Below are 25,197 nucleotides of genomic sequence, written 5' to 3' on the forward strand. Positions count from 1 at the left end.
TTGCATTACGGTTGAGATGGATTATTACTAGAATCTGTGCAAGCTAAAGACTTCATTGTCTGCTTCAGTTCAAGTCTCGATGACCTTGAAGTAGATGGTGGAAGTGGAGGTGTTTCGGACAGATCCCACGTTCACTACCCTCCCCTCAGCTCTTCAGAGGCCATGCCTTGTAGCAGAGATGGATTAGACTTACCTACAAGTCTGCAGCCCAAGGTATTTGATACTATCTTGGTTTGCATTGTTTTCCTTTCAAGTAAAACACTGAAAACATGTGAGAAGCACCTGAATCTGAAGGTGAAAAATGAGTTCCCTGTTGGCAACACTAGTTCCTCCAGAGAGCAGCAGGCACAGGGTTGTAGAGCTGGAGCTCACTGGTTGTGGCTGGGCTTAGCGGTAACCATGGGAAGGGTCTGTCAGAGATTTGCGTCAGCTTTGAAAAAAAGTATCATTTATCAGAAGTGTTTCAAAGGAAGTATCTCAGGTTCAGTGAATCAGCATTTTCTAACCAAAATACGTTCAGCGAGGAAATGTTTAACCAGCTGTAGTTATATGAAAGGGTAACAGCTTTGTAAAGTATAAAACCAGGTTACTGCCTATTTTAAAACAATAGCTAGACTCAAGGAAATTAAGTTGGGTTTTATGCATTGGCCAGTACAAACCTCTCCTCTTGATTATGGTTTTCTGAAGTACCGTGGCTACATTTATTTTCATTAGACCATGGTGCCATATCTGAGATCTTCAGACACATACATAGTTATTTTTTGTTTGTAGGGATTCTTATGTTTTCATTAGGCAGACTTCTTGCCACTGTAGAGCTTTGTTACAGCAAATGATTACATGAAGGGAGAAAAAGTCCAGCACAAACACTGAATTCTCTTAGGGATACTTTTAAAAACAGTAAGGTAGTTTAGGAGTAGGCTCTACTGAAATGTAAATGATGTATCAAAAAATCAGGGGGTTTCCTTTCAAGCCTTATCATTGACATATTTGGGGATCAGAAAGTCTTTCCACGTACAACAAAAATAAACACAGAGAGAAGAGAGAAAGAGGCTAACTCCTTTCTCTGGAAACTCTGACATCAATAATTACCAAGGTAGGGCATTAGTCTCCATAAAATGTTCTTAAAGTATTAAAGTACTAAGATTTATGACTCCTTTGGTAAAAGAAAATGGCTTGGTCATCAGATATAATGGATAACAACACTGTTTGGATGGCACTTGCCACCAAAATGGAGAAGAATTTAAGCTTTCTCTTAGTCTAACTTGCACCCACAAATTTTTCCCTTTAATATACAAGAATTTCTCATGGTGGAAGTATGACAGACTTCCTAAGAATTCAAATGAAGTTGTCAAAAATTGTACTTCAACTTAAAGCTTTAATGAAGCCAAAAAGACATATGCTTGTGGTCAGCTGCCTGCCTTTCAGGATTTCTGTCATTGGTTTGTTTCTGTTGCTAATATGACATAAATTTTAATTTGCTGCAATTTCGTTAGGAATGCACACTGTCTGGCATTCGGTCACGCTCCTATTCCTGCTCCTCGCCCAAAGGTTTATTAGGAAGACCTCACATTCCTCGGGACTTCGCAGTTGGGGATTCCAGTGAAGGTCAGTGCTCTGGCTTTGCACCTGCAGAGCCTTGTCCCATGCGTGTCTGCTTCAGACCCAGTGCTGACAGCTTTACTCAGGCCTATCCTGTACACAGACCTCATCCACATGCATGAAAGCAAGATTGGGTTGCCTTTGACTACCCCTGCCATCGTCCCTTGCTCTTCTCCCATCTACTGGCCTGTCATGCCCTCCCCTGATACAGCCACTGATCCTCAGGAGGGCATGCAAACTGGGAGAGTGTTAGTCAGAAAAAGTAATGCAGGCAAGGACAGCAATCTCCTTTTTGAAAGATCCTTACTCCAGCCTCCTGCTGGGTGCCCGACAGAGCTGGTGAGAAAGCTCAGGATGACACACAAGAGGCGTCAAAGGGGCAAGTGGCCCCAGCTTCCCAGGGAATCTCTAAAACGTGGATGAGCTGTGTCATCTTCAGAGGCTGGGGAGCAAACCCCACTTTCTCCAGCACAAGTGATCGGAGATGTCTCTGCAAGAAGCTTGTAATTTTTTACAAATAGTTTCTAACATGCTTTATTTCTAGACACATCGTTTCATATTTAGAAGACAACTCACACTTTTCACAATGAGGGTACAGGTTATATTTGAAAACCATGCAAAGTGTTAAATACATGTACTGTGCTTTTCATATAGATCATGTAACTTAAAAAACATTTGCATTTCAAGAGGCTTGACCTCTGTCCCTATAACCCCATCCACTGCCGTACTTCCAGCTTGTCTCTGCCTGCAGTGTACCTTTAGCTTTCATCTAGTCCTGAGCAAGAGGCAGGACATGTGAGTTGCAGTGAACCAGATGGGATGGACACCCAGAGAAGCTGGGGATGCCTCATAGTTGGAAGTGTTCAAGGTCAGGCTGGATGGGGCTTTGAGCAACCTGATCTAGTGAAAGGTGTCCCTGCCCGTGGCAGCGGGGTTGCACTACATTACATGGTCTTTGAAGGTCTCTTCCAACCCCAACCCTCCTGTGATTCTATGACACTGAATGTGGAAACACAAAAATGTTGTGGAAATGTTATTGTTAACTTTGAAATCAGTTAAAAAATTCAAAAGCTGTTGGGAAGGTGAGATGGAGAAAGCTGATGGGCAGACATAGAGTGATTGCAGACATCAGTTTTACTTAAGAAACTGTGTGAAGCAGTACAGCAAATAACTTGTTTGTGGTTGCTCAAATTCACTTTTAAGATTTCATGTTCCCTTGTAAGGAGGAGTATGTATTGCAGCCTTCGGCAGGTGACTGTGTTGTATTTTTCCACATCACCTAATGTAATGTAACCATTTGTATTCAACAGATTAGGTGAGAAGTCTTCGGCAAAACATGGCAGAAGAGACAGAGGGAAGTATGTCACAGAGGTAGAGGATGGCAGATCAGCAAAGCCCTGTGGTGTGTGCTTAAAGTCAGAATTCATTTGACCTCGCAGCTAAGAGACTGTTGGTGTCACAGCCCATTATGCTTCATCCAGACATACCTGCTCTGACTTGATCTGGGCTCGGGCCCATGTCCAGCAGGGACAGTCCAGCATTTTCTCTCCTCTTCCTCCTGGAACAGGCAGTGCTGGACCTTTACTTGTCTTGTGGGGAAGGTGGAAACCCTTCCCTGTCCACGCTCTGGAAACAGGCTGTTCTGCATCCTGCACTGCAGATGCTGTGTGCTGCTGGGAGGGAGAATAGTGGTCTGCTGAGGTTGCTGCTGGCATTTCCCTGCCACCAGCACCTCCTGCCTCGCCTCTTCCTTACCAGCATTTTGCAGGGATGGGAGCATTGAACAGAGTGTTTGGCAGCTGGCAGTGGTGATTGCTGTGTGAGGCAGGCACAGCTGCGCTCGCTTTGAGCAGTTGCATCTGGGTATGGGACTAGCCCAAGAGCTTGGTCAAAGAAGCTAGGTCACATAGTTCATCCTGATTTCTGTGGCCAGTAGTTGGATTGTGACCCAGTCTGTGCAGGTGTCTGTGCACTGAAAACCTGCCCCTTCCCCTCTGCCCAGCTGCCAGTGCTTTGAACATCTTGCTTAGGGTGTAGCTATGCAGGAGGGAGGTGCAGCTAACCTTGTATGTTGCAAGGAAATGTAAGCCAAAGCAGATGAATGCAGGATGGCAACAGGATCATCTTTCTCACAGAAAGTACAAGAAAGAAGTGGGAAATCACCGTCCATAGAAGCTTTTCAGTATGCTCAGGTTTAAAACAGCTGCCTGCTTTTATTGGAGAGGGTAATACAGACTGTTAACAGTGAAGGATTTATCCCTGCTCTGTAGATGGGGTGCTCATAAACAGTGGTCGATCCCTCTTTCAGGCCCTTTCATTGTCTAAGTCAATGTCTCTGCTCCATCCTTGTAGTAAGTGCCTCAGTACGAACCCCACGGCACTGTTTTGTATGAGGCTCTCTTCATCTCCCATGGGTACATGACCTTTGTTTCTTCTGAAAGCATCCTTTAGCACAGGTTGTGCTTGGCAACTAAATGAAATGTCCTTTTGGACACACTGCTTCTTTGGTAGATATTCTAGCTCTCATTAACCTGAAGTTCACGTGTTTCTGAATACATGCTGATTCAGCAAAGTGTACTGAAGTTTGTATCTGACTTTAAAGAAGGCATAGTCTGATGCTTTGACTTAGGCAGGTGTTCAAGTATCTTTCTGAACCACCTGTGGTAGCTTTGTAAAAAATGGCTACGAAACAGAGTGGCTTCTAGTTTGGAAATAGTAGAGTGTATCTCTATTGTGGTTTGGGGTTTTCTTTTACCAAGCAACCCAACTGAATTGTTTATCTTTTGTTTTGCTTTTTAGACAGTTTGTTGAAAAATACCACCTTGAGTACTCTTCACTGTTCTAGGATGTAAACTTGTAACACATTACACATCCTGTGCAGTACATGGACTAGTAGTATTCCTCTTCATGTAGAGGGTTTTAAAATTTTTAATACCATAGATAAAGCTGCATAAGACAGGTAGTTGCAAATGTTTGAGGAATGTCATTAAGATATTTTACAACAACCTATGCGAAAGCAAAATGAAGCGTGAATCATTCAAGTCAGAGTTGTTAAGAAAAAACAAATAAATATTTTTTGCTATTCTTAAAAACATTGTTTGCAGAGACTGGCATTCACTGATATCCATCTCAGTTCTGGAAGATTCTGTCAACTGAATAGAGCTTAGTAGGCAGTGCTCTTACCCTAGGAAAAGCCACTTCTAATGTATATATGTTTTTGCTTTCCCAATTTTCAAATGACATTGCAAGCGCTTAATGACAAGCTTATGGCCTGGTGGAGGTCGTGTGTGTTTCAAATAAACCTGACGACCTTGCAATCTGAGTGCCCAGTAACTCTTTATGTCTTGCAGAGCGAGCGTACAGTCTGCCCGAGCAGTCCCGAGGGAAAAGGTATGGGTACGTGTTACACCCGTGTTTTGAGGCGCCCGGAGCAGGTCTGTGCAAGAATGCCATCTAGGGAGCAGAGCAGGGAAGAGGCCTCAGCACCACTCGCAGCGGGGTGTTTGGCAGCGATTTAGGGGAGCACTCCCTGCCCAGGGGATCTGTAAACCCATGCTTCAACCCCGTGCTGAGTGCAGCCTGGCACGCTCTGTGCAATCCTCACCATGCACCTCCTTCAGCGGGGATTTGGCATGCATCACTGTGGGACGCGCACGGTAGGGATGTACTCCTGTCCACCATGGGAGCGCCCACCTGCTGTAGAAATATCCGAAATACAGTGATAAAAGCAAGGGGACCTTTGATACCGACCGTGGTCTAGGCAAACTTGTAACACATAGCACATTCAGAGCACTCCTCAGGCTAGTGTTACTGCTTTTTATAAAGAAGGATCGCAGCCTTTTAAGGAACATCAGCTAAACCCACGATGTAAAACATGTCATTGTAAATGTTAGGTGTAACAAGCACTGTCTAGATTCTGCTGTTTTAAGGGACTGTTCCCACCATAATGAGTTTTTTTCCACTGGTGTCTGTTTTAGGATTCAGGAGGAGGAATGGAATAAATATATTGTACCCTCAAAAAATGAGTCTGAAAAATGTAAAGTGAGTCGAACTTTCAGCTTTCTGATGAACAGAATGACCAGCACACGGAATAAGTGCAAGGTAATTTGGAATTTATGCCTATATTATTATATATAATTATGTCACTGTAATTAAATGAATTGTAGATGAGAACCTAAATTTTTATGTAAAGATAAGTTGTTTATTAGAAAACTACATAAGTAATAAGAAGAAACATACAGCTTTATTTTTTAATTTTAAAACATATGCAGGATATTCTGAAATGGGTGTCATATTAAAAGCCAGCTTTTCGTCTAAAGAATAGCCTTAGCTGAACAATATCAGGTGTTTCCCTTGCCATTTTTTTGATGTTATTAATAATCTCATTTGACAGTTTAGCCAAAGCTTAAATGTATGAATTGCCTTTTAGAAATAATTGTCTTTGTTCAATAAGATCAAGCGGTATGGGCCTGTTCTTGCAGTTGCTCTCAATAAATAATTGAATCTGTAACTTCTAGACTGGCAGGTAATCAATTGAATTTGCCTTATTTGAAGTTAATGGGACTTCTTGCACGAGTAAGCACTGCAAAGAGTTGCAGATTCAGGGCCTGTGCAGCCAAACACATACTATGGAAGGTAAATCAGATAATTTGTGGTTTAATTTTGAGACATCTGAAATTGAGATTGATGGCATCTCTCAGCAGTTTGAGAGGTGGATTTGGCCTACAGGATCTTTCCAGCTGGCCTTTCAGCAGTTTCTCAGGCTTTGCATATCTTCCTGTGCCCCAGGATATTTAATGTACATGGATGTGAAGATGGTTGGCTGAGGCAGTATCTTCAGAAGTGGCAAAACGGGCTGTGAACATATATGTCTGGTCCAGCAGCCATATGTTAGCCTGTGTCTGTGTGGTCTCCTAAAGAATAACTACCAGGGCTGCTCAGAGAAATGTATAATCACACCAACAGAAGTACTGTAAAAACAGACAGAATTTACACTTACTAAAAATAGGTTATTTCTAATGCCTTCTGAGACAAGTTGTCTAAATTTATATAACTGCAGCTTTTAACTGCAGAGGCATGAGTTTACATGTATGCCTCAGGGAGATGTAAGCACTGATATTTGTGTGTGCAGCGATTCAGTAATGCTTCTAACATTTAATTTTCTGTCCCTTCCCTTTTTGTAGCTTTATAAATGTATTTCTGCCAGTCTTCCTTGATAATGCTTGCTGGCTTAGCTGCCAGTGAAAGCAATGCCTGCATCATTTTAGGACCTCAGCAATGCTGGATGTGGGAATATAGTGTACTGTTACAAGGCTTTCAGGACGGGGAATAAATGTTTTACAATAATTTGCTCTTAAAAGGGAATGTTTTAGTGTTTTTAAGATTGAATTGCTTTATCTTCTGTTCTACTGTCCCCCTTTTTTTTTTCTTCTTTTTTTTTCTTTCTTTTTTCTTGCCTTTGCTGTTGGGGATGAAGACAAAAAATAAAGATACCAAAGATAAAGAGAAACTGAACAGGCACAATTTTACAAATGGAACGTTCTCAGGAGTTATCCCATGTATTGCCTGTGAAAAGGCCCTCCTGGGAAAGGAGTCACTGCAGTGCTCTTGTAAGTAGTTGCTGGCTTTCACGTGTGAGTTTATAGTGCTCCAAATCCTGCTTTGAGATCCTGGTTCAGTGTATTGTTTCAAAAAGAAACGTTGCCTAGGTTTGGATGTACCTCCTTTATGTAACGAGCTGAGGTTGGCAGGGGAAAGAGAGGAAGGACAGCAGGTGACAACTTCAGAAGGGAGCATGGCCATCTCCTAGCCCCAGCACATTAGGCAAAAGCTTCTTAATAGCTAGGGGTTGTAACACCAGAGCATCCTCAAGGCTACTTTAGTAAGTAGACCTGGAGGAAGGAAAAAGGTAGTATCTTCTGCAGACTGGGGACCCTGTTTGGTGCCAGGCTTTGAAATATGCCTTCTCTTTCAGATTGCAGTGTGATTGTGCATAAGAGCTGCAAGGAGTGTGCTCCTGTGTGCACCAAGGTAACCTCCTATACCGCACTGTTCTTACTAGAGCATATCTGCTTTCCAAGGGGCCTGGAAACATCCTGGATGAAAAAAACCAAGTACACAGAGCCTGCCCAGACTCACTATCTGTATGCAGAGGGATGCAAGGGTGTCAGATATCTATTGTGAGCAATGGAGCAAGCAATGTGCATGACCAACAATTTTTAGAAGAGGGTCAAAAATTAATTTAAAGAGATACTTCTCTTTTTGAAGAGTTGCAAGCTCAAATTGTGAAATGGTGTTCTTGGAGCAGTGGAAAAGGGATTAAAAAGAAAGGCTTCTCAAAACCACAGACAACCCCTTGTGTAGAATTCTGTATGTTTGGAATAACGGAAAGTAGATATGGAAGGGGCTTTGGGAGGTGACCTAGTCTATCTCCTCACCCTCAGGCAGGCTCACTTCTAGCTAACAATTTGATCTGACCCATTCTGGAAAATATCTGGAGGAGGAGACTCCACAGCCTGCCTCAGCAGGTGCTCCCAGTGTTCAGCTGCCACTGCAGACAGGACAAAATCAGCGCTAGAGCTGATGGATACTGCCTTCTTTAAGTAGGTATACATGCATGGTGAGGTTGCCATGACAAAGACATAATTTTAAAAAATGTCTAAGGCTTCTGCCCTCATGAAATAAAACAGCACTTGCAGAGAAGCATGCCACAATGATACAGGTAATTTTTCAAATTAGTGGAGTGTGTCTTTCTGGTGTAGCTAGGTTTTGCATCAGGGTGGCTTGTAAGGATGATGTGTTTCCATACAGACTCTTCAGTGTAAACAAACTTTAAACTGGACATAAATCAGATGGTTTTACTTATTTTGGTTATAGCTGTCATGTCATAACCTTGCACAAATTTCTGGGCAACTTTAGAGCATTAGGACAGCTGAACTTGGCAGTTTTAGTTACTGGGACTTATGATTTATTTGTCAAGAGGAGACAAGAGCCCCCACCACCCCCAACTCATCTCAACACAAGTAAGGTGCAGAAAATATTCACTGACACACCTGAAGTGAAATACATGCCTAAGCACAGCAGGCTTTTACTGCAAGTTTTACAAAAGTCCACTTCAGAAGGGGGATTGATTCTGCCTTTGATACTCAGGCTTCCTCAGGTAGTGCCCTGCCACAAATGCTTTGAGCTTATTTGAATGTAAAGCCCTGAATTTGAACTCCTTTTCTTGCAGCCTTCATAGGCAATATTCATATGGAGAAGGTAGAATGCTGTAACTCAGTGACTCAGTTTAGAATAAACAGATTCAGTTTTGTATTGTAGTATAAATAATACAATTCTACTTTGAATATTGTTATCTGCCAATAACTAATAAATTTGGATTTATATAGTTATTGGTAGAAATTAGGACCAAAATTTAGGACCACTTTCTTGAAGCCCTTTTGTGTGATGATGTATGGAAGTGAGTTACTGACTTGACTACTCAGTGTGTTATTGGCTATGATTTCATTGCAATTTCATAAAATTCTTCTTTTTTTAGAAATCCCAGGAGAGGTACCAGAACAGAAACAAACTCCAAGCTGGTGTAACAAGTAAGTTAGGAGGTGTAAACCTAGCACTTCCAAGTTAAACCTTGTTTAAAATGGAACTGACAACATGAACTTCCCCAATAACTTTCTGTATTTTTATTTTTTCATTTTAATATGTGTAAGGAAGTGTGTGTCTCTGTAATGGTAGGAGTACTCTACCTACTCTAAAGAGTAGGATATTTTCAAGAAATTACTGTTGAATTAACTGTCTTCTACTAAAAGGAGTGAGTTTCTATGTTTTGTTTCCAGTGAGAATGAAAATCAAAAGTAATCAGTTCTGTCTTGTGCATTTGAGCATGTCATTTACCATCTGCACAGGTATTTGGGTCTCCTATGTTCGAGTTGCAATGTTAGAGCATGTATGATTTGAGACTGTTTTCTTCTTGGTAATATCCATGCTGGAACTATTCCACTTTGCCTACAGGCTTATCTTCATATTCTGTGGGAGAGCATCATGGTCTTGTACCATAGCAAGCAGACGTTCTTGATACCCAGTATAGGTCAATATGAACACCAGATAGCCTATCTCAGTTTAAGTGTGCTGTTGATGACATAATCTACATTGTTGGTCAAAATGGTGTGTTGTGCTTTGCCTCACAGATTCCCTGCCTGGAGACATTTCACAGATGGTGCTTTCCTCAGTGCATCCTTCTTCCTCTGTGCTGGCTGGACTGTCTGCTGGAAGGAGGGAAGCCTTGCAACAGCCCCACTTGTCCAGAAGTGTCCCCGGTGCTAGTTTGGAAAGGTAGAGGGCAGCTGCTGGGGAACTATACTAAATACATCATTCAGCTTTTCTAAGAAGATTGAAACCATTAAATAAACGTGGGATTTTTCTTTTCTGCTTTAGAAGATCTACACCATTTTCTGAACAAGACTCTGAGGCTAGCACCTGGAGGTCCAAGTCACAGTCTGAAGAGATGTTACAAGCATTAGGGACCTTTTCTTCAATGGATCCTTTTATGATGGAAGGTGAGAAGTATTGCGCTATTATAACTTTGCATTTTATAGTTGTTTTTTATAACTTGTTGCATTTTATAACTTGTACTGGAAAGTGGAAAATAGAAAAACTGCTTAGTTGATACAGGAAACCACTTCATCTGCCAAAATAAAAGCACCTATTTTTGATAATTACATTTGTGTCCCTCATGCTAATGGTACAATCAGACACATTAGCCTTAAAATACAACTTTTCATTTCTTCCTTTTAAAACATTTTGATAACTTTTGGAATATTTTGTATGGTGTTACTGTTTTAAAATAACAAGGGTAAATGTATTTGGCATCCTTGCAAGAACCAGAGCAGCATAAATATTTCCATTGACAGTCTACACTGCAAAATATAAACCTGTTTTTTTTTTTATTTCCTCAGTAGCCCTGAAATCTTACCTCCCACTGGTGAACTGCCCTCCTAAAATGGCTACATATTCTTGTGAAGTGAATAGAAATAGGCTTTTTCTGTAGCTAGGTGTGAGACTGAATTTCAAAGCTGAGGGGCATTCACTCACAAAGAATGGTGAAGATACCTCACTGGACATCTACTTTAAAAATGTTAGATTTTATTTTTAAATTTTAAAAAGTTTCTTCAAGCAAAGAAGTATAAAAAGGGTTTAATCTGAGAAAAGAACCACGGTCTTTTTTATTCTTCTCCCCTGCTCTCACAATTGCATTTCAACATGTTGGTCATGATACTGACATCTGGCAAGCTTCTCTGTTGTAAATGCACTACCAGTGGTTCATCCCTGTGATGTGTTCCCCTTACTATATGTATAGATCTGCATGTGCAAAGGGACTTCTCTTACTGTGCATATGCCTGGTGTTAATGAGGTACATGTTTTGTCATAGATGATGTGGATTTTCCTCAGTGGGCTGATCTCCGCACAGATGCACAAGAGTTTGAGGCAGAGTCCTGGAGTCTTGCTGTGGATCCAGTGTTCTGTAGCAAGCAAGAAAAGGATGTCATCAAGAGGCAGGATGTCATTTTCGGTCAGTATTTCAAAGCTCTGTGTAGGTTTAAAAACAATTTGGTATAGAAAATAGAGAAGGAACCTACACATTTTATGTCCAGAAGAATGAATGCTTCAGTTCAGAATAATAAAAAGGTTCAAAGAACATTTCTTTCACAGATTACAATGTGACTTAGAGCTAAGGAAATAGTAGTGACTACCAGAAACATGTCTACACTGTTCACAGAATGGCTGAGGTTGGAGGGGACCTCATTCAGTCCCCAGCTGAAGTGGTTGCAAACACAATTTTTTCAGTGGGGTACAGCTGAAAGAACTATGACAGAGCCACATAGATTAAATCTTCGTACTGACAGAACCTATTAGGTTTGAAGCTCACACAGAAAAAATTATGACTATGTATTTGAATGTTGCTAAAGTCTGTTTTCTTTTATACTGCAGAGCTGATGCAAACAGAAGTGCATCACATCCATACCCTGTTCATTATGTCTGAAATATTCAGGAAAGGGATGAAGGAAGAACTGCAGCTGGACCACAGCACAGTGGACAGAATATTCCCATGCTTAGATGAGCTACTAGAGATGCACAGGCAATTCTTCTGCAGAATGAAGGAGAGACGTCAGGAATCATGTGATGTGGGGAGTGAACGTAATTTTGTAATCAGCAGAATTGGAGACATCCTTGTGCAGCAGGTAGAGGCATCAGCTCTGTTAATCCTTTCTGTACTCAAGGTTCCCAAATCAAAAAATTTATTGACTTTAAAACTTTTGTGGGCAGGAAGAGGGCTATGGTTGCCTCATAAAATTCAAGCACTGTTCCCTCCAGATCATTGCAGGGTGAAAAAGCAATGAGAGAAAATCTCTAGTAACAGGTAACTGTGATGAACTTGGGATGAACTTCTATCTATATAGTAAAAGTGATGAGGAAAGTGATGGACTTGGTCCTGTTCACAGTAGAAGGCTGCTGCCATCATACTATGGACTGCAAGATTCACTTTTTTAACAGCTGAGCGGATGTGTGAAGAATTGACTGATGATGGAAAAGAGACTACCTGTTCATTTCTTGTGGTGATGTGGCATGGCACATTCAACTTGCTGCTCACTAGAGAAGGGGTGGTCACAGCATGTTTACAGCAGCCGTAGAACAGCTAACTAACAGCTTGCTGGTCACACTTCAGCTCCTTGCAAACTTTGGTCAGTCAGTTTTCACTCCACTGAAATAAAGAACCTGAACCGTTGTCTTGTCTAGAGGCAGAGTGGAAATCAGACAAATGCCTCAAAGGGACTGTGTTTGCAAAGAGGTGCAGGAAACACTGTTACAATAATTGTTCTAGCTGTTACTGGCAAGACTGTAGTGGAGGTTGCTTGTGCTCTCTCCACCCTGCGTTCCTCTTCCTGCTCCCTAAAAACAGCTAGCCTGTTTTCATCCTGTAGTGACAGGCCCTATTAGTGAAATTCAGAGGACTTGAGAAACAAGTAGCATACAAGCTCTGTATTTGTACAGAATACACTAAAGGAATACACATTCCTGTTAGGTGCAATGTTGAGCACAATTCACTTATTAATTTCTTCAGTTTTCAGAGGAAAATGCAACTAAAATGAAGAAAATATACGGAGAGTTTTGCAGCCATCAAAAAGAAGCTGTTAATCTCTTCAAAGAGTTGCAACAAAACAAGAAGTTTCAGAATTTTATTAAAGTAAGTTTATGTGAAAACATGGTCACTATTGACAAAATGCTCAGGAAAAGATATTTAGCCTTTATTTAGATTTAGGATTGAAATTACATTCAGTAACTCACTTTTAATAGCTAATAAAAATGTCAAAGTTTTTTCCTCCTTAACCAGTGAGCTGGTGAATTACATTTTTCTTTCAAATTTTAGAAAGCTTTGGCATCCAGTGTGTATTACACACATGTTCCTGTTATAGTACACCTCATCCTTCAGAGCAACACCTGTTCCTTAGGGATGGTTCAGATAACCCAGCATTTTATTTTAGCTTATTGTAATGGATCTAGATCATATTTCTTATTAGTCAATTGGTGGCTTAATATGCATTTACTACTTAAAGTATATATTTGTATCTGTGCAGCTGAGAAATAGTAACCTGTTGGCGCGACGGCGAGGAATCCCTGAGTGCATTTTGCTCGTCACCCAGCGAATCACCAAATACCCTGTTCTGGTTGAAAGGATATTGCAATACTCAAAAGGTGAATAAAAGCTAAAGTGTTGCATCATGTCTGGAATCCTAGTGTGTTTCTAACTTCAGGAGTATGCACTGCTACAGTATAAGAAAAGATGAAATTGACTGCTCAGTGGAGAACCAGGGCAATGTAAATGTCTGCTCTTCAGGCAAATGTCACCTAAACAGGGTGTCTGGTGTATGTTGTCTTTGTCAAGGCTGGGCTGTGAAGATTTCCAGTATTCTAGCTGGGTAAACCACAGAAGTCCAGAAGAGCATACTTGTTTTAGGAAAAGATCTTGACTAGAGGATGTGAACTAATTCAGGCATGCACCTGCACCTTCTTCGAAATTAATTCTGGTGGAGTCCCTTGTGAGTCCCTTGAAACATTTCGTAAATTACTCTCCAGTTTTTCAAACAAAGCTTGAATGACCTCTGGAATTCCATAGAGCATTTTAGAAATACTAATAACATAGAGATATTGTCCCCCCAAATGGGCAATAAATGAGCATTGTAGGCGGTTGCATATCCAAATTCAAACTCTTTGTGCCTGCAATCCAGTTTCAAGAGTTTTTTTTACTTAGCCAAAAGAGTAATATACTGTATGATTTACTTGGCCAGTAATTTTTTTTGAATGCTAACAGCTCACAAATATGTCAGAAATCATTCAGTGTGTTGTTTAGACTAATGAATAAATCTGAACTATGTGTCATCTTTTAATAGGCAAGTAAAACAAAGGTAGATGCCTCTAATATTTCTGGTAAATTGGTTGCCAGGTTCAACTGAAAATGACATATTTATCAACTTTGAGTCACGTTGATTGTTCCCAGAAAGTAAGGAATGATATCTTTTCTTGAATATGCTGACTACTATCATATTGTGGGGTTTTTTATTTCATACAGAAGGAACAGAAGAACAAAAAGACCTGTGCAAAGCCCTTGGTCTAATTAAGGATGTGATTGCAGCGGTAGATTTGAAAGTGAATGAATATGAGAAGAAGCAAAAGCTGTTGGAAATTCTCAGTAGAACTGAAAACAAAACATATACAAAGCTGAAAAATGGGCATGTTTTTAGGAAGCAAGACCTGACGAGGAAGGAGAGGATACTTCTTCATGAAGGTTTAGTGTACTGGAAGACAGCAACTGGTCGTTTCAAAGGTATTCCGTCCAAGCTGTAAAGTCCTTTAACCCTTTATTTGCAAATAAGATATGAAGATTTTTTTTTATTTAAGAATGAAAATACTTTATTATGCTGTATTGCAAACATGATTCTCTGAGATAATGGTATTGAGAATATGCCACTAATTGCTAGAAGAGTAGTTCCAGAAGCTGCCAGGGTTTGTGGATAATACACTGTGTATCTGGGTAAGAAGACAAGTTTGTGTACAAAGCCATCAGCTGCATTTCTTCTTCCAGTCCCCTCCTTTTACTTGATTGATTTGCAGTTTTTATCCCATAAAACAGAATCTTGACTTGTACATTTATGTTGTTCATAGTACTGGCCACTGAAAATGATGCATGAAAAATCATGTGCTGTTCTTCAGTGGTACTGGGACATCTGCAGTGGAAAAGAAGACCTGAAGTCATATTTGGCTTGAGCTCAAATTTTAAATGCAAGCCCAGAATTCGATTTGTGGTGTTAATCACATGTAGGGATTGGGATTTTTTGGAGTTTACTAACATTTGCTGTGCAACTTCATAAATCTATCTGTTCATCGTTATTCCAGAAATACTTTTACCAGTGTAATACTGTGCAGTGAGTATATGTTACAGCATAAGCAAAACAAAATTTATGTGGGGTAGTCTTTGTCAGGTTGCTTGTGAGTTGCCTGTGACTCCACTGACATTGGAGTGAGGATTTCCTCTTTCCCTGGCCCAGTGCTCCAGCACAGTGCTGCAGGAGGGCAGACAGCAGGAAGTGTCGTCTTTCTTGGGATATACAAAGTGATGGCATGCAGTTGCTTCATGCAGACCATAGGCTAATCCAAATATTTCCTATTTAGTTTACTGTAGAATTCCATGGGATGTTTACAGATCAGGGCTTTTTTCCATTTTAAGGATAAAAGAAGAAATTATTTGTAATCATAATAACTTTAATTACAAAACGTTCTTTTCCTTTTCTAATTTTAAGACATCTTAGCTCTCCTTCTAACTGATGTACTACTGTTCTTACAAGAAAAAGACCAAAAATACATCTTTGCAGCTGTTGTAAGTATATTATCAGATGTTTGAATATACACATTGCACATTTATTTGTATATTTCTTGACAATTAGGTCCTTTGCATAATGCCTTTTCCCCCCTAAAATCCTGGTAGTGTATTCAGGACATTAATATGCCAGTATATGGAAAATTAAATTTATTTTCAAAATTAAATCATCTTTTTAGGAAGAAAGATGAAAATAACAGAATGATATTTTTAGTGTCATGCCTCATCTGATTATGAAGGTGGGAAGCAGAGCAGGCTCTCTCAAATAATTTTAACTCCTGGTTCCGTAAAACAAAACAGAAGAATAATTTTAACTGCAAGTGTAATAGTAAAAACACATAAAATGTATGAAAGTTCATGGAGAAAAGTACCCACACTATATAAAAGTAAACATTATATGAACACTGTGCCTCAGTATCATTGAGCCTCTGGGATTTGCTTTTTAGCACATACCCAGTGCTTTACTTGTTCATAAAAACCGTAATATTCTTTAAAATTAAAGAATAATTTAAAAAGATGCCTGACAACTCAGAATTCTCAGCTTCTTGCACATGGTGAGAACATACGTAGTTTGACTATACCAGGACTAGAATTAGTCTAATTAATTGAAAAGTCATGCTTTTCTGAAAGTGTAATGTTCTATAAGAGAGTCATTTGTCATTTATCATTTACATGTGCTGTGACTGTTTCCTCCAGGACCAGAAGCCTTCCGTTATCTCCCTTCAGAGGCTCATAGTAAGAGAAGTAGCCAACGAAGAAAGGGGGATGTTTCTGATTAGCGCTTCATCTGCAGGGCCTGAGATGTATGAGATTCATACCAACTCCAGAGAGGAACGTAACAACTGGATGAGGCATATTCAAGATGCAGTGGAAAGGTAAAGGAAAAGGCTTTTGGTTTTCATCCTGCCAGTCAAAAGCAGACAGGAGGCAGCTGGATATTTTCATGGCAGCATGCTCTCTGTTCTCCGTTGCACTGGATCCATCCCGTGAGGCTGAGTTTTCTGCTGAACTCAGGATTCACAGATCCCAAAACCTCACTATTGCTTCTGCCAAACTTCCCATGTTACTTCTGATTTCCCACTAAATTAGCAGACCCTTTCCACTCCTCATTAGATGTCCTTACCAGCCATTGTAAGCTTCCCTCACCTTTGCCTTTGGCACTGGATGCTTTCCAGAGTCCTGCAGGTGTCCTTACAACCATTTTGGGGAAATCCCCAATCATGCCTGCTATCTTGGTGTTGGCTCCTTTAGAATGGCAAGGAATGCATTGTTCCTTATGGGACCTAAGCTTACGCTTAGCACAGCAAACCTGTGTGAGGGCGAGCCACCCACTTGCTGCATAGTGCAGCCTTACCAGAATTAAAAGGAATCCTTCACTCTGGTTTATGTCCAGTTACTGCTTTTTAAAGAAACAAATGGCATGCTTTTGGATTGTAGCAAAAGTTGGTGCTGATGCTGTGTTCTGTTTGTTATGAACACAAAACTGTTACTGAAGATTAATATATGATGTGCAGATTTTGCTTTTTATCCACCTTTGTTTTTCATCTTCCTTCAACAATGAAGTTGTCCCGAGGAAGAAGAAGAAGGAAAAATGAGTGAATCTGATGAGGACAGACGTATTGCTGAGGCCAGAGCATCCAGAATTCAGAAATGTCAAGGTGTGGTACATTTCCTGCTACTCTGAGAGCTCCTGCATCCTTACTGTTCAGGATGAATGAATCATGTGCCCATAGTGGCTGGTGGGTTCAGAGTGCATAATGAGTAGAGTAGAGTCACAGAAGAGAAGGCTCTGGTGATCTGATGGTATAATGTGAGTTTATTGAAAGAGAACCATTTTTCTTCCAAACACTTTATATTTTTCATGCATTACCGTGAGTAAAAAAGAAAAAGAAAAGTGGATGCTTTCAGAATAAACACTGAATTTCCCAGATTACTCTCAGGGCCAGGTAGTTCCACGTTTGTGAAAATATGTCAAATCTTAAGTAATTGTGTGACGTTGTGCTTTTTTATGGCATTTCAACCTTTGCTGCTGTTATTTTTATCTGAAAGTGTAGCCAATAGGGATAAATTCAGCTTCCTTGGTTCCCCTACGCCTAAATTCCACATTGTTGTATTGCTGCAAGGAGAGAAATTCCAGCAGTGTCCTTCCTGTAGGGAGCTACAGGGAAGGACAACCTCTACTGAGAGTAGCTGTTCTTTGATGTTAAGACACTGCATCAGCACATCTTGGCTGCCTGAACAAAGTGCTTTTCCAGCATTGATCATTGTGGGTGCAACAGGAGGTAGCTGAGGGCCCAGCGCAGCTAAGGCCACCTCATCAGGGTAGGGCAGTGGCCTGGCCCTCTGCTGGGGTCTGTGCAAGCTTTCATTAGGACAGACTATGGGTTTAGTTTGGTTCCTGGCCACTTAAAAAAGGCCTGACTCGAATCAGCAATGTCTATGTGATGTAAGGATTAGAAGGGTGACTGGGGGGCATGCTTTGCCTGCAGGATGATTATTAATAGAGTCTTCAATTTTGGTTGACAGAATCACTGAGTAACCAGGACCAGCAGATCTGTAGTTACTTGGAAGAGAAGTTGCATATCTATGCAGAACTGGGAGATATGAGTGGGTTTGAGGATGTTCATGTAGAACCTCATCTTCTTATAAAACCTGATTCTGGAGAAACTCCACAGGCTGCTTCATTGTTGGCAGCAGCGCTCAGAGAAGGTGAGTTTGCATGGGTAGAGCAGACAGGTGGCTCTTCATGTGGGCGGATAATTCAAGGGAACAAAGTATAGCGGTATTGCCTTGTACTGTGATTCTGGCAAGTGTCAAGAACTGTCAGTGTTAAAACTTGGTAAAGGGCATTGAAGAGAAGTCTCTGAAGTTTATAGTTGTCAGATGCACGGGATGATACCTGCCATACTGTAAGGTAAGGGATATGTTTATTGCATAACATCATATGCAGGCAGGTAGGGACAAGGTGTTAGGTTGCGACTGAGGATTGTTTCCTTAGCTGTCATCCTTGCAGTACAGCCCTGTGAAGCAGATCATAGGATGCAGTATGGTATTACATTTAGTCCCCAACCTTCACCTAACTTGGTTGCTTTGATGACTGATCAGAACCATGTAGGTTCATATACAGGCCAAACTGCAGATGGTCTTGGCAGATTTGCCAAGAAATGCCTGCCAGAATTGCTGTAGGAGCTGTGGTTTCTCTGCATACTATCTAACAGAGAGATGATAACCTTGTGCTACCTACAACACTGTCCTCCAAAGGAAAGAAGGGAGTGGTGTTTGTGGATACCTAGTCTGGTTGGAAGTTCGGCTAAACTCCTGCTAAATTCAGCTGAAGAGAATCCTGGTAAACTGAGCCATGTCCAGCATGGGCTGTATGCTATTCAAGAAGGACTACAAGATTTTAGCATCACCTAGACACAGAGCTGTGGGCTAATAATCACATTTCAACTGATAAAGTAGCGAAAGTTGGTTTCCATCATCATTATGAGGTCTGCATTTTATTGATTAAACTGATAGAACTTGGGTAGGGAATGTCAGTGAAGCAATAGTAAATGTCATTTTAGCTAAAATGGCAGCCTGTACTTCCACACCTCATTCTACCCACTTCTGATTTTCACTTTCCCCCATGCTAATGTTGGTGTCCTGAATTTCAGGACTCTTCAGCACACTGTAAGGAATTTACAGTTGCTTACACTGTAGGCAATTTTTGGGGATCATTTTCCAGAGCAGAAATAGTCTATTGCTAATAGCAGTCTCTACAGGAATAAAGCATTGCTCACAGTAGAGAAAAATAGAATTAGGAAGTGCTTAAGCAAATTGAATGTACACAAATCCATGAGATAAGACAGGATAAACCCAAGGCTGCTCAGGGAGCCGGCCGATGTCACTATCAGGCTGCTTTCTTTGAAGGGTCACAGTCATCAGGAAAAATTCATGATGACTTGAAGGCGGCAAGCATCATACCCCTCCTCAAGAAGGAATATATAGGGAGCTACAAAACAGTCAGCCTCACTGCTGTCTCTGAGACAGTGATAGAGCAGATCCTCTTGGAAGCTGTTTCCAAGAACATGAAGGGCAAGAAGGTGACTGGGAACAGCCAGCATTGATTTATCAAGGGCAAATTGTGTCTGACCAGCCTGATGGGTTTTATGATAAGAGGAGAGCAGTGCATGTTGTTTACCTTGACATCTGCAAGGCCTTCAACACTGTCTGCATTGGCTATAGTATCCTTACAGCTGAACTGGTGAGATATAGACTACATAACTGGATGGAAAATGGGCTGAACGGCTGGGCTGAAAGGATTGTGATCACTGATACAATGTCCAGCTGGCAGCTTCCCTTAAGGATGGATCCTGACACCAATACTGTTCACAATATTTACTAATGAAGTTAACTAAGGGATGGAGTACATTCAATTTGGCTGTCACCAAATGAGGCAGGGTGGTCAGCGTGCTGGCGAAACCTCTGCAGATTGGGAAAATGGGCTAAGAGAAACCCCTAGAAGTTTGATAAAGACAAGAGCAAAGTCCTGCATCTGGGATGGAGTAAGTGTGTGTGTTAGTACAGGCTGGACACTGGCTAGATAGAAAATAGCTTTGCAGAAGTAGACCTTGGAGTCCTACTTGACAGCAGGTTGACCATGAGGCAGCTGTGTGCCCCTGTGGCAAAGGCGTCCACAAGGGTTAGGGAGACATTAGAAGAAGAGTTGCCAGAAGGTTGAGGGAGGTGATCTTTCCTTTACTGACTCCTGCCAAGTTCTGTCTGGAGTGCTGTGACCAGTGCTGGGCTCCCCTGGACAAGAGAGACATGGACAAACTGGACCAAATCCAGTGAAGGGCACCAAGATGGCCAGGGGGCTGGAGCACGTGACATCCAAGGAAAGGCTGAGATAGTTGGGCTGTTCAGCCTTGAGAGAAGGCAGCTTGGTGGGATCTCATTGCTGTCCTCAGCTGCCAGATAGGAGGATACAGAGAAGCCAGATTTTTGTGGAGGCACATGGTGATAGGATAAGAGGTAACAGGTGCAAGTTGGAACACAGGCAATTCCAATTAAATGAAAGGAAAAATTACATGCTGTGAGGGTGGTCAAAAACTGGAGCAGGTTGCCCAGAGAGGCTGTGATGTCTCCATCTTTGGAGATGTTAAAAACTTGTCTGTGCCAGGCGCTGGGCAACCCAATTTAGTTGAACCAGCTTGGCATAGGGCATTAGACTAGATGACCTCTGAAAGTCCCTTCCAATCTAGATTATTCTATGATTCTGTGTCACTGTTTTATGAATTAAGGAACTATTTAAGGGGCATCTCTAATTCTGCATGTTCTTCTCTGTAGTTGAAAGTCTCCATGTTGCTGTAACGACATCACAAGTGAGTGGGACAGACAGGCCGCCAGAGAAAAGTACTGAGGAATCAAGTCTGAAGCACAGATTTAGTGCCAATGAAGTCTTGGAATCTGTTCCTCATGGTGAGTAAATTTGGTGCTTTTACATATTCAGAATACTAAAATAATTGATACTGGATTATTTTGGTTTGTTGGAAAGCTTTTTCAGTCTGTGGCAGAATTAATAGAAAATAGTGTAATAAACATTGTCTTTGGGCAAATACTCAGATAGTGTAAATTGTCATATAACTTAACTGAAGTAAATGGATGGTTTGCATCCACTGTACCTTTTCTGTAGCACATGTCTGCGTTCAGCAACATAGAGTCAGATTTGTGTATCTCCGTATGCTTTCTTGTCCAGCTCCACAGCAAATCTATATTGCAGTATACGCCATTTCCAAAGTTAGCCAATTTTTGTCAGAAGGCCTGAAAACCAGGACTGACACTCCAGTGATTTCAGCTGTAAAAGGTAGCATGGATTTATTACAACAAATACGCAAATAAAGTCCTGTGTAATCCATTGCTGCAGAGCATTTTTAGTGATATGGCTATACTTACTTCCGAGCTTTCCTAAGTGAAACACTAATTTTTAAGGTAGGAAAACCTCATCGTCCTGTCTGTTTCATTGTGGCTTACGAATTTGTTTCTCCGGAGCCTAGAATCCATTATGTGACTTCACATTACGTAAATCTCTATTTGCAGCATCCTGTGAGTAACTGTAAAAGAGTGTGCCCTTTGTTTCTCTAGTCTGAATATGCTTTGAAACCTTTCTCTTGCATTTTATTGGGGCTCTATTTGTTAGATGCAGAAATAAAAGAAACTGAAGAATCATCTGAAGTTGATCTCAGTGTTGAAAAGGAAATGGCAAGTGCCAGTCTAGAAGATAAGGTATTGTAACTGGTATTTCTTCCTGTGTTGCACATAGCACTGTGGGCACTGGGAATGTAAATGCTGTCCAAATTTGTATGGGGTGTCTAAAGACCGTTCCAAAACACCAAGCATGTGATAGGCACATTTCACCCAAATCCACATAATTAAATTTAGTAGAGGTCACTGCAATTTATAATGAATTTTTAAAAAGCAATCATAAACAGTTTAGAAGCAGAACAATTTTCCTGCCAGGATTACAGATTGGTGGGTTGTAATAACAGCCACAGTGTCTTTGTACTACGTATGGGCCACTTAAGAGCCTGGTTCTCTGCTGTCATCATTCAATGCATCCATGTCTATGGAGCTGACAACAGTATTCCCTCTACCCCCTCCTCCTATTCACAGGATGATGAAAGTCTTCTGCAATGACAGAGACCTCAGCTAATGCGAGGAAGACTTTTGCATTGGAAGAGCTTCGTCCTGAGAACAAGCACATAAAATAGGATGGATTGTCTTACACCAGCTTGCTTCAGAATCTTGAATTAAAACAAAATGGAGCAATTAGAGAGTAGAAGAGAAACTGCCCATTTTTCAAAGTTCTGTAACTCATAAGCAAATGTGGGGGAAAAGCAGAATCAAAAGTCAGTTCTGGGCAAAATTAGGAATGGCAAATTTCATGTAGCAGCAGTGTTAGAGTAAGAGCAGTATGAATTACTGTGTGGAAGTAAAGTGAACTGTGATTGTGGAGTCCTTAGGGGAAGAAGCAGGACCACAAAAGGAATAAAGGGGAGAGACGAGGACAGAAGATACATGACTTGAAATAGAAAGCAAAGTTCACTAGAAAAGGAGATACTTAGCCTTAGCATATTGTGTTTGCATCAGCTCTGAAAGAGGGCTTGTGTGCCTGAAACCTTGGGGTTTTTTTTCTAGTTATTTCTGGAAACCTCTTGCTAATACACTAATCTCCCTATAACCTTGCCTCACGTTCAGCTCTAGGTCACCTTACTTACCAAGACTGTTGTGTTAGAAGGGAGCAGGAGAAACTGTATGTGTGGAAAAAATGGGATGAAAACAAAATTCCAAGTTGGGCAGCACAGAAGCTATGTGAGAGCAAATAAAATAACCTAATAAAGGATAGAGGGGTTCAGATCAAACCCCCGTTAGAAGTTCTGGTAGCTCCACATGAAAACACTACCATTGGGGTTATAGCAAAGACAGAGACCAGGCTTTTCTCGGAGGTGCACAGCAAAAGGATGAGTATCCAAAATTGTAAGTTGCAGCAAGGGAAATGCTTGACTGTGTGTAAGTAAAAATCACGGTGAGGGTGATCAAGCAGGAACAGATTGTCCAGAGAGGTTGTGGGATCTCCATCCTTGGAGGTTTCCCGGATTTGACTGGAGAAGACTCTGTGCAACCTCCTCTGACTTTGGAGCGAGCCCAGCTTTGAGCTGCAGCTGGGCTAGGGGGTTCTGCAGCAAGCTCTTCCACCCTAAGTTACTCTTCTGGTCTGGCCTGTTAGTTGGGCAAGACTCGTGTCACATCTTACCGTGTCATAACCAGATTTACCAGCAGGTGGCAGAAGGAGCAAACAAAGCCGGCAGGGAAGGGCTTCGCGGGCGCGTGTGCGGTCCGGGGGCTGTGGGGCGGCAGCACCGCGCCTGGCCAGCTAACCTGCAAACAAAGAGCCGGACAGCCCGAACGAAAGCCCCCGGCGTGGGGGTTAGATGCTGACCAAGCATCAGAAGGAAGAGCATTGCCTGTGCAACACGTGGAGTCCCAAGTGGGCAGCTGTGAGAGGTGGTCCCCATCTTGTCCCCCCTGCTCCTGCCTTGTAATCGCATCTCCGGAGGCTTGTCTGAGGCACTGTGCGCACTGCCTGCCCTGGGATCTGACTGACTTCATCTCCACTGCTGCTCGTTGTTCTGAACCAAGGTGATAGGGGAGAGTGGCAGGGAGGTGGCGGTGGCCTGCAGCACAGGTTGAACAGTTGAATATTTTGCTTTGGATCTAGCTGGGCTTACAGGGCTTGTGCTGAGGCTGTAGCGGTGCAGCTGCAATGCCGCTGTCACCCCAGCTAGCTCAACTAAACCTGCCTTGGACTCATCTCCCAAGTGGTGCTGCAGCAGGGAGACCACAGGCGCTTGGGCTGGTCACTTGCTACCCCTTGGCCGTACCAAAGCCGGCTAAGCCTTCAATCCCCCTCGACACCTCCTTCGTTAAATTTAAAAAGGGCTTCCAGAACTGAAAGAAACCCCACTCTTGTTCAGCATGTGGGCTCTTCTTTGAACATTCATTTTTCCTCACCCTGCCAGCATCCCCTTCTCCCCTGTCTCCCTCTTGGCCCTGCTGTTTCCTCCTTGCCCACTGCTTGTCTTGGCCACCCAGCAAAGGGAAAGCACATCTCCCTTGTGTTGGTCCTTGTGCTGCACAGAGGCATCTGTGCAAAGTCCTCTGCTCCTCGTAGCAGAGTGAAGCAGTTACACGGCTCCTGGGTGCAGTGAGAAGCAGAGGAGGAGGTGAAGATGTGGGAAGGGAATGGAGGGAAATACTGAAGGGAGATAATGAGAGAAAGGAGTGGAGGAAATGCTGTAGCCAGTGCTTCCTTTCCCCCTAGCTTGTGTGCATTGAGCTGCGTTTTGGGGCCTGACCTTTTTCACCTTCATTTTTAGTTATTGCAGCTAAATGGAGCAGCTGCTTTGCTCACTTGTGGTGGAAAATGAGACTCGGTAGAGAACTTAGAGAGAGAGCAAATATTACCCAAACCCTCCTCTGCTCCTCTGAAGAAAAAAAAAAGAAGAGAAGAATCATATAGGAAGTCTTTTCAGTGTAGCCTCAGAAATTGTGTTTTATTTCTCCACCGTTTCACCTTATCTTTCTCAGAGGAGCTGTTCTTCATGGTGAAAGGATTATGGGTGGCTTCACCCCATAAATTTACAAAGCTTCTTAGGAAAAGGAAAGCGTGAAATGGCTGAGCGTCACTGTAGTGGACAATAATAACCACACTGGCACGCGGCCTTTGCTCAGCACCTCACAGTGCTTCTAAAGTGTTTGCAGTGACCCACTAACATGACTTCTGCTAGCTTCTTGCTACATTAATATATCTCTTTTTGAAGTGCCTTGTACTGTTTCATCCTACTATAAGTAATATAAACCCACTGTGCTGTATATGCAGAAGTCTGGTTACTGTATTTCAAAACTGTCAGGTAAACAATGAATGAATGGAAATGTCTTTTCTGTGTAGTATTAGTCATGAGAGGAATAAAATTGTGGATGAAATATTTTTGTTTTTACAGTTGTGCTTAGAATCTCTAGTAATTTCCCTGGAAACTCCAGCGTTGATCAATTATTAGACTGTGCAGGTTATTGCTTCTGTCTTTTTTCACATACCCACGAAAAGGTTTGACTCAGCACTGCATATG

At 41.8% G+C, this 25,197-nt stretch overlaps 1 protein-coding gene across 7 annotated transcripts in view; it reads left to right on the forward strand.

Annotated features, from left to right (window-relative positions):
* ARHGEF28 (Rho guanine nucleotide exchange factor 28) overlaps window positions 1-25,197 on the forward strand; it is a 118,275-nt gene that overhangs the window by 69,322 nt on the left and 23,756 nt on the right. For 5 of the 7 annotated variants that reach the window (XM_037373268.1, XM_037373264.1, XM_037373266.1 and 2 more), the window contains 20 exons: window positions 69-213; window positions 1,494-1,605; window positions 4,950-4,995; window positions 5,577-5,700; window positions 7,076-7,208; window positions 7,574-7,629; window positions 9,137-9,188; window positions 9,786-9,930; window positions 10,033-10,154; window positions 11,027-11,167; window positions 11,587-11,837; window positions 12,719-12,841; window positions 13,233-13,350; window positions 14,225-14,479; window positions 15,453-15,529; window positions 16,226-16,404; window positions 17,093-17,187; window positions 18,056-18,238; window positions 20,861-20,992; window positions 21,711-21,796. In XM_037373268.1, coding sequence (XP_037229165.1) covers window positions 69-213; window positions 1,494-1,605; window positions 4,950-4,995; window positions 5,577-5,700; window positions 7,076-7,208; window positions 7,574-7,629; window positions 9,137-9,188; window positions 9,786-9,930; window positions 10,033-10,154; window positions 11,027-11,167; window positions 11,587-11,837; window positions 12,719-12,841; window positions 13,233-13,350; window positions 14,225-14,479; window positions 15,453-15,529; window positions 16,226-16,404; window positions 17,093-17,187; window positions 18,056-18,238; window positions 20,861-20,992; window positions 21,711-21,796 — 2,575 coding nt within the window. The remainder of the gene's footprint in view (window positions 1-68; window positions 214-1,493; window positions 1,606-4,949; window positions 4,996-5,576; window positions 5,701-7,075; window positions 7,209-7,573; window positions 7,630-9,136; window positions 9,189-9,785; window positions 9,931-10,032; window positions 10,155-11,026; window positions 11,168-11,586; window positions 11,838-12,718; window positions 12,842-13,232; window positions 13,351-14,224; window positions 14,480-15,452; window positions 15,530-16,225; window positions 16,405-17,092; window positions 17,188-18,055; window positions 18,239-20,860; window positions 20,993-21,710; window positions 21,797-25,197) is intronic. The other 2 variants (XM_037373267.1, XM_037373270.1) reach the window with 1 other exon arrangement.

This window comes from Falco rusticolus, chromosome Z (genome assembly GCF_015220075.1).
Source record: "Falco rusticolus isolate bFalRus1 chromosome Z, bFalRus1.pri, whole genome shotgun sequence".
Classification (NCBI taxonomy): domain Eukaryota; kingdom Metazoa; phylum Chordata; class Aves; order Falconiformes; family Falconidae; genus Falco; species Falco rusticolus.